The sequence below is a fragment of the Carcharhinus amblyrhynchos genome, chromosome 5 (genome assembly GCF_965287045.1).
Source record: "Carcharhinus amblyrhynchos chromosome 5, sCarAmb.v2.hapA, whole genome shotgun sequence".
Lineage (NCBI taxonomy): Eukaryota > Metazoa > Chordata > Chondrichthyes > Carcharhiniformes > Carcharhinidae > Carcharhinus > Carcharhinus amblyrhynchos.
The window spans coordinates 53,205,201-53,223,018 of NC_137328.1; the positions used below are offsets into that span (position 1 = coordinate 53,205,201).

Sequence of the window (17,818 nt, forward strand, 5' to 3'; positions counted from 1 at the left end):
TTTCTTCACTGCCCTATCTACCCGTGACTCCAACGTTAGAGAACTGTGCAACTGAACTCCAAGGTCCCTCTGTTCCACAATACTCTCCAAAGTCCTACCATTTACCATGAAAGTCCTACCTTGATTTGAGTTTCCAAAATGCAACACTTCACACTTATCTGTATGGAACTCCATTTGCCATTTCTTGGCCACTTCCCCAGCTGATCAAGATCCTGTTGCAATTTTTGATAACCTTCCTCACTATCTACATTACCAACTATTTTAGTGTCATTTGCAAACTTACTTGATCATGCCTTGTACATTCTCATCTAATTCGTTGATATAGATAACAAACTGCAATGATTCAAGCGCTGACCTCTGAGGCACACCACTAGTCACAGGCTTCCAGTCCGACTGATCATGCTTTGTACATTCTCATCTAAATCATTGATATAGATAACAAACAGCAATGGGCCCAGCACTGACCCCTGAGGCACACCACTAGTCACAGGCATTCTTCCACCATTACCCTCTGCTTTCTCCCATCAAGATGTGGAGATGCCGACATTGGGCTGGGGTAAACACAGTAAGAAGTCTCTCAACACCAGGTTAGAGTCCAACAGATTCATTTGATAGCAAACGCCACAAGCTTTCGGTTTGCTGTTCCTTTGTCAGGTGAGTGGAGAGTTCTGATCAGAAATAGGGCATATAAAGACACACACAGATAACAGAAAATGGATTAGAATGCGAGTCTTTACAGCTAATCTGCTATTCAAGTCTTAAAGGTGCAGACAATGTGAGCGGAGATAGCATTAAGCATAGGTTAAAGAAATGTGTATTGTCTCCCGACAGGATAAGTGAGATGCTGCAAGTTCAGGCAAGTCATGGGGGTTACAGATAGTGTGATATGAACCCAAGATCCCGGTCGAGGCCATCCTCATGTGTGCGGAACTTGGCTATCAGTTTCTACTCAGCTACTCTGCGCTGTTGTATGTTGTGAAGGCCGCCTTGGAGAACGCTTACCCAAAGATCAGAGGCCGAATGCCCATGACCGCTCAAGTGTTCGCCAACAGGAAGGGAACTGTCTTGCCTGGTGATTGTCGAGCGGCGTTCATTCATCCATTGCTGTAGGTCTGCATGGTCTCCCCATTGTCTCACCAGGGCCATCCCCACACCCCTGCTTCTTGCCTTCAAACCTCAGGCCATTGTTGGCAGCAAACTACCCAGCCTTCAGGAGAACAGTGACCACAACACCGCACAACCCTGCCACAGCAACCTCTACAAGCCATGCTGGATCATCGACACGGATGACATCATCACACATGAGAACACCATCCACCAGGAACATGGCACATATTCTTGCAATTCGGCCAACATTGTCTACCTAAAAGGCTGCAGGAAAGGATGTCCCGAAGAATGGTACACTGGGGAGACCACGCAGATGCTACGACAACGGATGAATGAATACCACTTGACAATCACCACTGTTCTTCCCATCAAGTCAACTGTATATCCAATTTGCCAGCTCTCCCTGGATTCCACTTGATCTAACCTCCCAGAGCAGTCAACCATGTGGAACTTCATCAAAAGCTGTACGGAAGTCTATATAGACTACATCTACCACTCTGCCCTCATTAACCTTCCACCAGACTTGCCTATCTTTGGAGGATCAATCTGCCACGATCAGAATTAAAATGAGGTTAAAACAAAAGCAGCCCAACTTGTATCAGATACAAGTGCATCAAATGTGTTAATTTAGCGTAAAGCTTAACAGTCACCCCTACATTAGAGGAGGAAGCTTGTGGGCTATATTGAATACATCTACTAAGCATGTGTTCTGAAATTTGTTACAATTGGTAAAACAATGTAAAATCTGATATTGAGAGTGCCAATTTTTAACTGGTATTTGTTTACTCGTTTTATGAACATGATCTGGTGAAATAAAATGAACTCCTGAGAGTTGATGCATATGGAAAGATGGAACTACTTCTATTCGTAACAGACATAAAACGGGTGTCTAGACACTCAGCACCTAACTGAGCTTTCTAATTGTGAGTAAGAGTGAAATGTTTTAAGAGTTCGATCAAAAAGATGCTACTGAGACCAATGTTTAAAAACTGAGTACTGACATCAGGCTGAGTGACTTCCCAGAGTCGTTTTCATTGACAAATCACCAAACCTGACAATTTGAAAAAAAATATGAAACATTTACCAAAAAACAGGGTCAGACAGGATGAAAAAAATCTTAAAAAGTTCTTTTTGAAACTTTTTTGGAAGATACACTCTGGCAATCTACATTTCAAAAAAATAAAATTTGAAACATGCCCAAACAAAACTTATGCTTTCAGCACTGTTGTGTGGAGGTGCTCAAGGATCTCTGCTGTCTACAGACTGGAAATTTGCCATAGACAATGACTTTCTGTCACACGACACCTCAACAACAAGTAACACGATTCAAGGGTTTACTGCTAATCCAGGTTTGTTGCAAGTCTTCTCCTGATTTTCCACAGCAACCCCTGTTGTGAACACAGTGGGCTGTAAAAACATTTATCAGATTAGGCCACGTTTTGTTTAAATCTGCAAAACTTATGTTGACCTACAATAAAAGCAGATCTAAGGTCAGATATTTCCACCTTATCAGATGCCAAAGTGCATTGGGCTTTAGAAATCTCCATTCAGCAATTTTTAGCAGCATGGGATAAGGGGCAGGTCAGGAGTCCACACATGGCCAGCAACATTGAAGAAATGAGCATTTCAGACTTTCTGCAATTTCCATGGGAGCCAGGCCAGTTATGGAAGATGACTTGACTCATACCAGCACAGCGGTGTTGTGAACCATGGTATGGAGTTGGGAACTGTACAAAAGGTAAAGTCAAAATCTGTTGTCAACTTCAAATGGCATAATAAATGCTGTATCATAATTTATATATGCTTCAATAAGGTGACTGATGATAGGGTTTTGTTTTGAAAATATGAATGGCCATTAAATAATGTTTGCCAGGCTGTCACTTCTGACATCTGACAAGGTGTGAAGGCAATGAATAACATTATAGAAGTGGAAAAAAGTCTTCAGCTTCATTAGAGTACATTAGCCACTGGACTAAAAGCTATACTGCATTGTACACTCATGAAATCCAGATCTGATGGTGTGAAATGTGCTTATACGTTGTTTTCATTGAAGTTCAACTCAGCAATCTGTTTGGCTGTTTCAAAGCTTTGACAGACAGCTGAGCTTCTACCTGTCTACAAAATGCTTTAATGGATTCAGCTCAGGAGGGTCTGTTGACACAGATGTTCAGTGGAATGTGAGTATGCATGTTTGTCTGACTTCTAAACCTACTAGTGGATTTGGTTCAGCATGGGTTGTTGATATAGCTGTCATACCTTTTCATACCGTGGGGGATGTGAGCTTGATTATTTTGACAGATTTATGAGCTGTTCAGAGGATTACATTTATTGAAATAGAATTCAAGTAGCGTTTGTTTATTTTAACAAACCTATGAGTTTCTCAAATTATTCCCAACATTATTGTAGAGCACATGAGTTCTATTTTCGATGGATGCTGGGTGAATACATTGCCGGGGCATAGGGATGAGGGTTGTAGTGCATAGACGGTTGGGGCCTCACACTCATCTTGAGAACTGGGCTAAGATATCATTGAACGGAGGTGGGCCTTTTATCTTGGCTGCCTTGGTATTGCCTGCCTCTGTTTCAGACTTGCTGCTGACTCCAGCCTGCCTCTGACTCCCTGCCATGAAATGGTGGTGCCAGGAATCTCTCAACTATCAATTACCACCTCCAAATAGGAATTCCAGTCCATAGTTTCCCGGTTTCTGACATGATCTATGCCACATACCAATTCCTGTACAACATCAGTGCTACCGGAGGTGGCAGGAGTGGGTAACTCTCCATCCTTGTTAACAAAAAGCCTCTCTCCTTTTTACCGCATTTTTAGCCATAGGAAATAATCTTGAGTACAACTGCAATCTTTATAATTCACTTTCCTTTTTCTCTAAATACTTTATTTATTTTACATGAAGCAATTCAATTACAACAGAGGTGCTACTTGCCTACAAAAACACTTTACTAAACAGGAAAATAAATGTTCCTAAGAACAGAGGTACAGGGCTAGGCAATGTCCTGTTCTACTATTCAAATAGATTATGCTGGATCTGCTTCTTAACTTGTTAGCTTTTATAACCATGCCTAATAAAAATATAGCTGTATTCAAAAAGAGGCCCCAGCATTCTGTTACCAACATACCTTCGGTGCTTTAAAAGCTTTTCAAATATCTCGTTTATATCACATAAATCTTTACACAATTTCTCAGTTTTTAAAAAATTTAAAATGGACAAGTAGGATAACATTTCGGAAACCCTTCAGTCATACTTCTATACTAAACTAGAATAGGTCCAGGGTTGATGATTACACTGGATTAGATGATTAGACTCCTTTGAGTAGTAAGATTCTGTTTTATTATGCTTTTGAACTTCAAATAGCAATTAATTAGAGTTGTTAATCAACTTCTTCCATTTTTTCAAGCTTTTTTCATGACATTTCAGCTTTTACTGTGACTGCATTGTGCACACCCACCTTTATTTTGCTGTGCAAGTTATTTTTAGAACAGGATTTAATTTCAGTGCTTTTTGTTTTCTGGTTGGCTGTGAGAATTTTTAAAATGTGATTTACGGTTTAGAAAGCTTGATAACATCGCTGCAACTCCTCGCTGGGAATTCCGATTAAAGAATGCAATGATTCACAGCATGGCAAGAGAGAGAGGTTCTAGATCTCTCAGTGAGACTGTCTTCAAGGTTAGTGGTGAATGTCTTTGCTTCACTGCTGACTATAAAATCCAGGCCAACAGAGAATGTCAAGTCCATGAAAATCTAGTCAGGTCATCTCACAACCAGTATTAACTTCATATAGTCATTGAGAACCAGATAACCACCTTCATTAATGAGATTCTATAAATTCATGAGTAAAATTATTGAACGGTGTAAAGCAATTAATATATATAAAATGACACTATTCATTCACCATTTTACCTGACTAGAGTGCATTGCTACATTTGCAGGAATCTGGGAATATTGTTTCAGCTCAAATACATCGCGAATTGCAGTCCGACTCATTTTATTTTCAGCCTTGCTGGATCCAATCACATGTTGGTTTGAATGAATGAAAGCTACTTCCTTTACGTCACCTAATAATTGAAACATTAAACACCAATTAACAATAATCCTGTCACTTAAAACCATTTTGAAAGAAACAAGCATCATGAAATCAAGTCATGCACCTTAAACAAGTTCCATATAAAAGCAGAATTTTTCTGGTGTATCCCTTTCAGTTTGTTTGGCTAGATTCAAATCCTCTTTACACTATGGAAAAATTATTGGTTAAAATGCACTTTGGTGCTTCTTAGTTGACCAAAAATGGATTTGAGTGTTGAAACTCCCGGCAGCCACTTCTCACTTACTTCCCCAGACAACATCAGAGATTTGAGGCAACCCATCCTTTGTGATAAAATCAGACTGCTAGCATCCTTGTATTTAATCAGAAAAGGTCTCCAGTTCATTTGTATTCAATGCACGTTATTCATTTTTGCAAGGATATGGTTTCTTCAGTGTCATTTAATAAACACATGGCGGGGCGGGGGGGGGGGGAATTCTGCCAAAAGCGCTAAATTGGCAGGAAAACTGTTCTAAATCACGATTGTTTTGTCAGTTCAACATCTCACTCAAAGCTCCTCACTCTGTGCATTGCAAAGGTTGCAATTGTGAATCTCATTAAAAACCCATTTGCGCCAGAATCAGACAGTTCTGGAACTCTGCGCATATGCAGTGACCCCAATCTGTCAGTCTCCCCATTTGCGGGCCAGTTGGATTACTAGCCAGCTCAGGACCCACCCGATGCTGCCCCTTCAGCCCCTTCCTCGGCCTGATCGCAGCCCTCACAACCCCCCCCATCAGCCAGCCCTGACCACCATCCCCCCTCCCCCCCCCACCCCATCCTGGAGCGCACCGATGCACAGCCCACCCCCCTCCCCCAGCAGTGGCGACACCCCCCCCTCCGCTGACTCCTCCCCGGGGTCAGATTCCATCCCCCCACCCCTCTGGCAATCCCCAAGCCCACCCAATCACTGCCCTCCATCCATCCCAGACTGGTCGCCATGCAGTAGCAGCACGACCCCCCACCTCACCAATTTCCCATAGGCCCCGCCCCATAGACACCATCCAATGACCGATGGGCAGTGCCAAGGTCATGGGCTCTTTGCCCCTTGGGCAGTGCTGGGGGCACAGACTAGCACTGCCCATGCCCAGGGGGCACCACTGCCCCAGTTCCCGACTCCTTGGGGGACCTTGATTGCCGCCCCCCCCACCCCCCTTCATTCAGGCAGAGTCTCCTGCTACTTCCCCGAACGTGGGGAGCTACTCTACATCTCGCTGGAATGCAGTACTTCTGGCAGGGTGGGAAATTCCATCGGGGCTGGAAAATTCCTAATGGTTACATTTAAAACACACTTAAAGATTTAAATGACTTACCTGTCTTCCTACCCATTTCCAGCGTGGTCTGGTCTCCGATTCTTCACCGGCTCTGGGAGATGCGCATGCGTTCCCAGCACACACACAAATCCTGAACAAGGCCAGTGACGCGCATCTCCCACCCTCACCCGCCACAAAAAGTTGCGAGTCAGGATGAGAGAATCGCCCCCATTATTTTAAAGGTTTACCAGACCTGTCATATTCTGTTTTAGACCTGGCTTCACTGATGCCCAATATCAGCCGCAATTGAACAGACGCATCGCAATCAAATTAAGAAAGCAATTTGCCTTAAAATTGGAGCAGCTAACCACTTCTTCTTTCACCCTAGCTGAGATGATTGGACCTCATACAAATTCAGCGGTGCGGACCTCAATTCTGGCGCATTCACATTGTAACTAGAAGACTATAAGACATTGGAGCAGAATTAGGCCACTTGGTCCATCGAGTCTGCTCCGCCATTCAATCATGGCTGACATTTTTCTCATTCCCATTCTCCTGCCTTTTCCTCATAACCCCTGATCCCCTTATTAGTCAAGAACCTATCTATCTCTGTCTTAAAGACACTCCATGGCCTGGTCTCCACAGCCTTCTGCGGCAAATAGTTCCACAGATTCACCACTCTCTGGCTGAAGAAATTCCTCCTCATTTCTGTTTTAAAAGGATCGTCCCTTTAGCCTGAGGTAATGCCCTCTGGTTCTAGTGTTTCTTATGAGTGGAAACATTCTCTCCACATCCGCTCCATCCAGGCCTCGCAGTATCCTATAAGTTTCAGTAAGATCCCTCCTCATCCTTCAAAACTCCAACGAGTACAGATTCAGAGTCCTCAGCTGTTCCTCATATGACAAGCTCTTCATTACAGGGATCACTCTTGTGAATGTCCTCTGGACCCTTTCCAAGGCCAGCACATCCTTCCTTAGGCATGGGGCCCAAAACAGCTTATAATACTCCAAATGGGGCTGACCAAAGCCTTATACAGCCTCAGAAGTACATCCCTGCTCTTGTGTTTTAGCCTCTCGACATGAATGTTAACATTGCACTTGCCTTCCTGCCATTCTGAACCTGCACATGAACAATAACTCCCAAGTGCTTTTGTGTTTCTGATTTCCTAAGCATTTTCCCATTAGAAAATAGTCTCTACCTCCAATATTCCTTCCAAAGTCCATAACCACACACTTTTCCACATTGTGTTCCATCTGCCACTTCTTTGCCCACTCTCCTAACCTGTCCAAATCCTTCTGCAGCCCGCGTTCCCTCCCCGCCCTTTCTCATACTACCTGTCCCTCTACATATCTTTGTTTTATCTGCAAATTTAGCAACAGTGCCTTCAGTTCCTTGCTCCAATTTGTTAATGTATATTGTGAAAAGTTGACCCTGAGGTACACTATTAGTCACTGGCTGCCATCCTGAGAAAGACCACTTTATCCCCACTCTCTGTCTTCTGCCAGTCAGCCAATCCACTATCCAAGCCAGGATCTTACCCGTAACACCATGGGCTCTTAGCTTATTTAACAGTCTCCTATGCGACACCTTGTCAAAGGCCTTCTGGGAATCTAAATAAATCACATCCACTGGTCTCCTTTATCTAACTTCCTTGTTACTGCCTCAAAGAACTCTAACAGGTTTGTCAGACATGACCTCCCCTTGACAGAGCCACGCTGACACAGTCCTACTTTATCATGCACTTCCAAGTACTCAATGACCTCATCTTTAATAATGCACTCTAAAATCTTGCCAATAACCAAAATCAGGCTAACTGGCCTATAATTTCCCATCTGCTGCCTCCCGATTCTTAAACAGCGGTGTTACATTCACTACTTTCCAGTTCTCTGGTAACCCTCTGCCTCCAGTGATTCCTGAAAGATCACCACCAATGCCTCCACAATTTCCTCAGCTATCTCTTTTAGAACTCTGGGGTGTAGTCCATTTGGTCCAGGTGATTTATTCACCTTCAGACCTTTCAGTTTCCCCAGAACCTTCTCCTTAGTGATGGCCACTAGACTCATCTGTGCCTCTTGATTCTCCTGAAGCTCTGGTATTCCACTGGTGTCTTCCACCGTGAAAACTGATGCAAAGTAACTATTCAGTCCCTCTGCCATTGCTTTGTTTCCTTTTATTACTTCTCCAGCCTCATTTTCCAGTGGTTCAATGTCTATTTTTGCCTCTCTCTTATCTGTTATATATAAAAACTCTTCCTATCTTCTTTTATATTACTAGCTAGCTTACACGCATATTTCATCTTCTCCCCCCTTATTGTTTTTTTAGTTGTCCTCTGCTCGCTTTTAAAGGCTTCCCAATCCTCTGGCTTCCCATTAATCCTTGCCACTTTTTTTTTTGCTTTTATGCTATCCTTGACTTCCCTCATCAGCCATGGATACCTCGTCCTCCCCTTAGCATGTTTCCTCCTTCTTGGGATGAATTTCTGTTGTGCCTCCCAAATAACTCTCAAAAATTCACTCCATTGCTGTTCCACTGTCTTCTCTGCTAGGCTCCCTTTCCAATCAACTCTGGCCAGCTCCTCCCTCATGTCTTTGTTGTTACCTTTATTTAATTGTAATACCGTTACATCAGACTCCAGCTTCTCCCTCTCAAACTGCAGGGTAAATTCTATCATATTGTGGTCACTGCCTCCTAAGGATTCCTTCACCTTAAATTCCCCAATCAAGTCTGCCTCATTACACATCACCAAATCTAGAATTGCCTGTTCCCTAGCAGGCTCTGTCACAAGCTGCTCCAAAAAAAATCTCTTAAACATTCCACAAATTCCTTTTCTTGGGATCCATACCTACCTGATATTCCCAATCCACTTGCATACTGAAGTTCCCCCATGATTATTGTAATATTGCCTTCTTCATATGCCTTTTCTATCTTCTGATTTATTTTCTGCCCCACATCCTGATGACTGCTAGGCGGCCTGTAACTCCCATCAGGGTCTTTTTACCTTTGCGATTCCTCAACTCTATACACAGAGATTCTATGCCTCCTGATTCTATATCACTTCTTGCAATCGATTTAACTTCATTCCTTACTAACAACGCAACCCCACCCCCTTTGCCCACCTGTCTATCCTTCTGCTCAGACATATATCCTTGGATATTTAGATCCCAGCCCTGATCCCCTTGCAGCCGCATTTCTGCGATGCCCACAACATCGTATCAGCCAATTTCAATGTGGGCAACAAGCTCATTTACCTTGTTTCGTATACTGCACGCATTTAGGTACAACACCCTCAATCCTGCATTGACAGCCTCCCTTCTCATACTTGTCACGTTAGATTCCTGCTCCTTCTATATTCTCTGTTTTATTACGTGGTCTGGGAAATTTACTAACCTCTCCTGAGCCCTGCATTTCTACCCTCTCCTTTAACTTTGATTTTCTAATTTTCCTTAAAACTGAATTCCCCCGCCCCAACTATATGGTTTAAAGCCCTATTTACAGCCCTAGTTACATGATTCGCCAGGTCTCTAGTTCCAGCACAATTCATATGAAGATCGTTCCATTGGAACAGGTCCCCTCTCCCCCAATACAGATGCCAATGTCCTATGAATTCAAACCCATTCCTCCCACACCAATCTTTGAGCCACGCATTTACCTCCTTAATCATATTGACCCTGTGCCAATTAGCTCATGGCTCAGATAGTAATCCAGAGATTATTACCTTTTTGGTTCTGCTTTTTAATTTAGCTCCTAGTTGTTCATACTGTGGTAGTTTTTGCTTTGCACTGACACTGCAATTGTAGGCATAGATGCTGAGCTCAGACTTGGCAATGGTAGTGTACGCCTGAACTAAGCGATCTAGCATAGCCAGGAACTGGTCCTTGAGCCTTAGAAATCTAGATGTGATTTTTATAAATGATCTGGATAAGGAAGTGGAGGAATAGGTTGGTAAGTTTGCCAATGACAAGAAGGTTGGTGATGTTGTAGATAGTTTGGAGGGATGTCAGAAGTTGCAGCATGACACAGATAGGATGCAAGACTGGGCGGAGAAATGGCAGATGGACTTCAACCCAGATAAATGTGTGGTGGTACATTTTGGCAGGTCAAATGGGATGAAGGAATATAATATTAAGGATAAGACTCTTAGCAGTGTGGAAGATCAGAAGAATCTTGGGGTCTGGGTTCATAGGACTCTCAAATTGGCTTTGCAGGTAGAGGATGTGGTTAAGAAGGCGTATGGTGTACTGGCCTTCATCAATCGAGGAACTGAGTTTAGGAGTCAGGAGATAATGCTGCAGCTTTATAAGACCCTGATCAGACCCCACTTGGAATACTATGCTCTGTTCTGGTTGCCTCATTACAGGAAGGATGTGGAAGCCATTGAAAAGGTGCAGAGGAGATTTACAAGGATGTTGCATGGGTTGGGTGGCATGCCTTATGAGGATAAGTTGAGAGAGCTCGGTCTTTTTTCCTTGGAGAGGCGAAGGAAGAGAGGTGACCCAATAGAGGTGTATAAGATGTTGAGAGGTATTGATCGGGTGGATTCTCAGAGGCTTTTTCCCAGGGCTGAAATGGCTGCCACAAGAGGACACAGGTTTAGGGTGCTGGGGGTAGGTACAGAGGAGATGTCAGGGGTAAGTTTTTCACTCAGAGGGTGGTGGGTGAGTGGAATTAGCTGCCATCAGTGGCGGTGGAGGCAAATTCGATAGCGCCTTTTAAGAGACTTCTGGATAAGTACATGGGACTTAATAGGATTGAGGGTTATAGGTAAGCCTAGTAGGTAGATATGATCGGTGCAACTTGTGGGCCGAAGGGCCTGTTTGTGCTGTAGTTCTTCTATGTTCTATCTGAGACAGATCTCCAGGAATTAAAGATTAATCTGCTGGATGTTGCTCTGGGCAACCCAGGAGACAAACTGTAACATCATTTTAAAAAAATTACTTTGAAAACTTTTGTTTATTAATATTGGACAAGAGAAAAGGTGTTTGACTGGATAGAGTGGATGGAAACAGAAGTTTATACAATGAGATGTCCAGGAGTATATCCAGTAGAGTTTGCAACCCAAATGGGATGAGCAGGTGGTGCCAAGACCTGTCTCCACATTGATACTAGGTCTATGGAAATGGGAGATGGGGGCATTCCTGTTGCTCCTGGATCCAGAATAGTAGTATCCTTTACAAACCAAAAAACTGTTTTTGCTCAGTGACCACAGGGGTTGCTGAGGAATTGTGAATTGGACTCTGCCTGCTGGTAACTAATCAGGGGTCCTTTAATGGGACTTGGGTCATAATTGAGTGGCCTAGCAAGTGTGTCACACAGGTTTTGACCGGGTATAGACTGTCCCACATCTAAATGGTTTAAAGTCTTAAAGTATATTTATTAGTGTCATAATTAGGCTTACATTAGCATTGCAATGAAGTTACTGTGAAAAATCCCATAGTCAAATGGATATGCTATGTGTTCATTTTATAACATAAAGAAGGGCATTAAGTGTATTAATATCAACCCCATTATGTAAATGCAGCTTATCTAGTTTCGTGAAGATAGAATATTACTCTGATTCACTCTGCAATGTTTTTGGGCCTTTAAAACATGATTTGCATTTTAAGTTTATTGTCAGTGAAAAGAGATTATCAACTTTACCCCAACACTGGTCTTGTGAAGTGTCTCAAACGTTTAACTCCCATTGTTACAAAGCCTTAACAAGAGCAAACAAACATTGTGACTTTGCATTCCACTCTAAAAGAAATATTTGCAATTACCTAGCAATTTGTCCATTGTCACAAACTGCTCCCCATGACGAGTTTTCATCCCCGGTGTATCTTCACCTTTGCCAATTCCAATCAGCTTACGCTTGGCACCAAACTGAACATTGCTGCACTTTTGCTTACTGTTACTTTTATCCATCTCTCTGTTTGAGCTGAACCTAATTCGTTTTGTAGGCACATCATCCCCAGAGGATGAAAATTCCTCAATCTTGTACTGCATTGCCTCTTTACTAAAAGGGACTTTATTTAGGGATTTATTGTAAGGGCTTTCTTTGGCTGTTTCTGTTCCATGTTTGGATTGAATAGACGTTATCCCTGGTGAGTCTGTAGATATTTCAATGTCTTCCGACTCATCACTGATGTTGCTTGGTTCTTTTAATTTGGTAGCATAGCTCCAGGGATTCCTCTTTGTTATCTTGGGACAATCACCAGTGATGCCTGCTTTTGCGCCAGGAAATCCTGATTGTTTACCAGACAACAAGACTTTTTCTTTACCGGAAATACTCGTGAAATTTTCGTTATTTGAATCCTCAGAGTCTTTTGACAGGAAGTTATGTTTAGATTTCTTTTTGGCAGGCACTTTTTTCTTTTGTCCTAACATTTGTGAAGGGTGGATGACATCATCGCTTTCTTCTGTGCTGCTGTTGGTTCCCATGGCAACAGCAACTTTTTCTAAAGTACCAAGATACTTGCATTTGTTTCTTAATTCAGCTTCTCCCTCAGATTCACTAGAAGTGCTCCAGTTTTGACAAAGCTTTTGTCTTGCTCGCTGAAGCCCTCGCTTCTCTTTTATAGGCTGAGCATCTGAGTGGGCCTCTGAGATCAAGTCACTGGTCCTAAGATCTGCCTTTGCTTCAGGGGAACCTAAATCATCACTTGTGCATTTTTTTGTGCATGGGTTTTCTGATATTTCATCATCAGAACTCCTGTCACTCTCACTGAATTCCTCTCCAATGTATGCTTTCCTGTCAAGGAGTTTAGAAAATCCACACTGAGCCAAAGTGAGCTGTCTCCGGGAATCTGCATTGTTACTGGTATCCACTGGACCACGTTTATCACTCCTCATTTTTGTCACACTCGAAGGCTCTGCATCACTGTCACTGCTAAAGTCAGAAAATTGTTCTGACTTTCTTTTAGATATCTTGTTCCCTTTATCAGGTTGCATCAACAAGTCATCATTCTCTTCATCCAATTTCTTTCCAGTGTTCAGGGTCTAAATATTAAAGAGAATATTAAATGTATACTTATACCAATCAAGTTACTAAATTAAAAGCAGAAAATGTGTGAAATGCTCAAGTCAGATAGCATCAGAGCAGAGTGAAGCATAGTTACTGACCCTGATACTAATGCAAAGGTTGTTTCACAGTCAATGATGCGGAAAAAGTAAAATCTCCGATTTTTACTTGATTAAATTATTAAATACTTATTTCCCAGTTTTGTGTTTCCAAGCTGCACCGTGACATGATGCATACCCGCATGATGCAATTTCAAGTCCGTTATTTAAAGGGTCAATGTATAAATGGAATTGAAGAGCTAGGTGGTATTTGGGGTGTATTCATGAACAGTAAAGGCTGTAGAAAGATTCAATGATGCTTTCCCTTAATTACTACTGGGTGCAGTCAGAAGCAGGAGGGACATACCTTTCCCCAAAAATGAGAGAAAGACATCTCATCGAGAAGGTGCAGCTGGAGATAGCTAAGGAGCTGAGCAGCAAGACCACTGTGCCCCAGTCTTGAATGCAGTACAGGAAGCAATTTACTGACCTAAGCAGGCCAGGAAAATTAAGTACATTTGCTGATTCACCTATCTGAGGTGTAAACCCCCTGTACCAACACTCCCCACCATCCCAACACATGCATTTCACTAACTTATCATGCAACTTCATCATCATAGATTGGTAGGTGTTGATATGACCGGCGCAACTCGTGGGCCGAAGGGCCTGTTTGTGCTGTAGTGTTCTATGTTCTATATCACTCATCATACCCAATTAACATTCAGTAGACAAAGGTGCCATACACATAAATGACACATCTATACCCCTCACAACTGGAGATGGAAGACTGGGAACTCACAAGTAACATAAATGTTACTTTATTTCATTAGTGGGGTAGCAGAGTGGTTAGCAGTGCTGCCTCACAGCGCCTGGATCTGGTTTTGATTCCCGGCTTGGGTCGTTGTCTGTGCGGAGTTTGCACATCCTCTCCATGTCTGTGTGGGTTTCCTTCGATGCTTGAGTTTCCTCCCACAGTCTGAAAGGCATGCTGCTGGTTATCTGCATTGCCAAGCTAAATTCTCCCTCAGTGTACCCGTACAGATATCGGAGTGTGGCAAATACGGGATTTTCACAGTAACTTTGTTGCACTGTTAATGCAAACCTACTTGTGACACTAATAAATAAACTTAAAACTTTGTGATCGAACTATGAGACTACAGAGTATATGTGACAATCAAGATTGTTACTTTGCCCCAACTAATTTTTATCTCTTTTTTAATCTTCTGAGATTCTCACTTGTACAGCAGGTGCCACTGGAAATGCACAACCATGAATCCACAGAAGACTTCATTTCTACTGAGAAACCCTGTACAGGATGTACAACCATACACACCAGCACACATACTTGCACGAATGCAGTTAGAAAGAGAGTTGGCTTTAAACTTGGTGATTCACAATTGACTGCAAACAGTTACTGGTGGCTCGGACAGCTGTGGAGCATTCATGTTACAGGATGCAATCCTCTCCAAGTAGTCGTATTGCTGCTTTTTAATCAGGTTCATTGAAGAACATAGGTGGAATTGTACCAGCATGCCCGCCCGAGGTTCGTAAGATCCCACCCAAGGCCAATGGAGAATGCCCTTCTCCAAGCCTCGCCTGCTCCTGGAATCGGAGTGGATGTGCCGGTAAAATTCTGACCCATTTGTCTAAATTACATATAGTGGTACTCAAAGTCAATATTCACATCAAGGGCCTAAAATTCGCATTCATGTGAGGTGAGTAAGAGGCATCCATCAGGCATGGATTAATTATTAAGTATTATTGAAGTGTTGAGAAACTATAAAATTTCACAATTCTGTAGGTGCATCACTTGCTTCCATGCATTTTTGTAAGGTGGTACAGTTGCCATAATAGCTGAATTCTGAATGGTTCAGATTCTTGATTGCCTGTTCAAATGAGAAAGTTATCTATCTGTTCTCTTTAATGATCAGTATGAATAATTATTCTGAAAAGAACCAGATTGGATTGAAGAATTAAAAAACATTCTCAAGTCAGTAGTATTTAGGGAGATCTAAGCAAAGGGGAATAACTTTAACTTGAGATGGTCCTGTATGTGGTCCTAAATTATCAGAAGACCAGCGCTGTCTGAGCCTCTTTCATCCCAAGGCATGTTGTTAAATGCTACTACTTTGCAGCTGGGGTAGATTTAAAGCAGTTTTTTTAAAGCCTGTAACAGAATAGTCAGTTCAAAAATTTCCAATTATATTTTAGTTCTTCATATGGAAATAAAACCTGGAGAACTCTATTCATCCACAACCTACATTAATTTCAACTATTTTGCTCATTTGTGGGAGATGGGCATCGCTGGCGGGGCCAGCATTTATTGCCCATCCTTAGTTGCCCTTGTTTAGAGGGCAGTTGAGAGTCAACCACTGTCAACCAATTTTCCAGAAAGAGCTGCATTGAGATATTTGCATGTGCCTGGATTGTACAAATACATCACTGCACACACTAGTATCAGCTTGAGAAATTAATGTTTTAAAGGTAAAGTAATCAAAAGCTGGGTTTCCAGATGAGTTTCCCACTTGGGCATTGAATAGTGTTGATCTATGAGAGGGTGAACTTTGAAGCTGGGGACAGCATTGGTAAGTGAGCATGTATCAGAGTGGTGAGGAGTCACTTGAGGTCGTTAATGCTCCCTGCACTCTCCATGAATTTTGGGTGTGGTATTTCACATTCACATGAAATGAAGAAAAACTCACTGTTTCCAGCCTTGTCGTTGGAGGTTCTTCTGTCAATTGTGTAGCAGCTGTCATCACTCCTGCTTCCACTTGACCTGTTCTCTGCAACAAATCACATAATAAATCATATGTTTTAGTTATATTAAAAACAGAAGTGCATTTTGTTATTAATTGACAATTTTTGCTATAGTACGATAAGAGGAAATCTAAACTAGAAGCCACAGAAATGTAAATCTAATCTTTTAGATTCCTTTTACAATTGCTGCTTGCAACATTACATGCTGGAAAATTAAATGAATCACGAGAACCCAGTAAGTAGGTTTAGGAAATGACTCTTTCACATTTGCATCATGTGCCGCTCTTATTTAATCCTTAGAGAACAGCAGGTCCTTTGTTACTGTTATCAACAATACTGTATTTAAAGAAAAGAAAGATCGAGCATTTATACACTTTTCACAATCTCAGAATGTCTTTCTGAGAGTGTTCCACAGCAATTAAATACTTTTAATGTGTAGTGTTAGAAAATTAGCAGCTAATTTACACACAGCAAGGTCCCGAAAATAACAATGAGATAAATGACCAGATAATCTGCTACATCGGTGATGGCTGAAGGATGTGTTGGCCAGCTCTTCAAAAAGTGCCAAGGGATTTGTCAGAATGTGGGATTTCATCATACAATCCCTACACTGCAGAAGGAGACCATTTGGCCCATCAAGTCTGTACTAACCAGAATTCCACCCTGGCCCTATTCCTGTAACCCCACATATTTACCCTGTTAATCCCTCTGACATTAAGGGGCAGTTTAGCATGGCCAATCAACCTAAGCTGCACAGCTTTGGACTGTGGGAGGAAACTGGAGCACTCAGAGGAAACACATGCATTCACGGGGAGAATGTGAAAACTCCAGCCAGGTCCCTGGTGTTGTGAGGCAGCAGTGCTAACTGTGCCACAGTACCACCCTCTCCTACACTGCAGAAGGAGATCATTCAGCCCATCAAATCAGCACCAACCACAACTCACCCAGACCCTATCCCCAAAACATAAGAACATAAGAACATAAGAAATAGGAGCAGGAGTAGGCCATCCGGCCCCTCGAGCCTGCCCCGCCATTCAACAAGATCATGGCTGATCTGTCGTGGCTCAGTTCCACTTTCCCGCCCTCTCCCCATAACCCTTAATCCCCTCTCCAACCCCCATGTATTTACCATAGCTAGTCCCCCTGACATTAAGGGGCAGTTTAGCATGGTCAATCCACCTAATCCACACATCTTTGGTTTGTGTGAAGAAACTGGAGCACCCGGAGGAAACCCACGCAGACATGGGGAGAACGTACAGCCTCCACACAGACAGTGACCCAAGCTGGGAATCGAACCTGTGTCCCTAGTGTTGTGAAGCAGCAGTGCTAACCACTGTGCCACCATGCCGCCCACACGTGCTGGCCACAATCAGGTCAGCCATCTTAGTGAATGGTGGAGCTAGCTCGTGGAGTCAGTGGGAATCAGGGAAAAACACTCCTATTAGTCATACCCAGCACAAAAGAAGATGGCTGTGGTTGTTGAAGGTCAATCACTTCTATCTGGAGATATCACTGTAGGAGTTACTCAGATTAGTGTCCTAGGCCCAGCCATCTTCAGCTGTTTCATC

General features: G+C 42.6%; 1 protein-coding gene across 7 annotated transcripts in view; it reads right to left on the reverse strand.

The window, feature by feature from the left end:
* The window catches only part of ercc6l2 (excision repair cross-complementation group 6-like 2), a 94,736-nt gene that overhangs the window by 9,706 nt on the left and 67,212 nt on the right, over nt 1-17,818 (reverse strand). For all 7 annotated transcript variants that reach the window (XM_080188789.1, XM_080188791.1, XM_080188790.1 and 4 more), the window contains exons 16-18: nt 16,196-16,276; nt 12,215-13,433; nt 5,025-5,179 (exon numbers count right to left, since the gene is read on the reverse strand). In XM_080188789.1, coding sequence (XP_080044915.1) covers nt 5,025-5,179; nt 12,215-13,433; nt 16,196-16,276 — 1,455 coding nt within the window. The remainder of the gene's footprint in view (nt 1-5,024; nt 5,180-12,214; nt 13,434-16,195; nt 16,277-17,818) is intronic.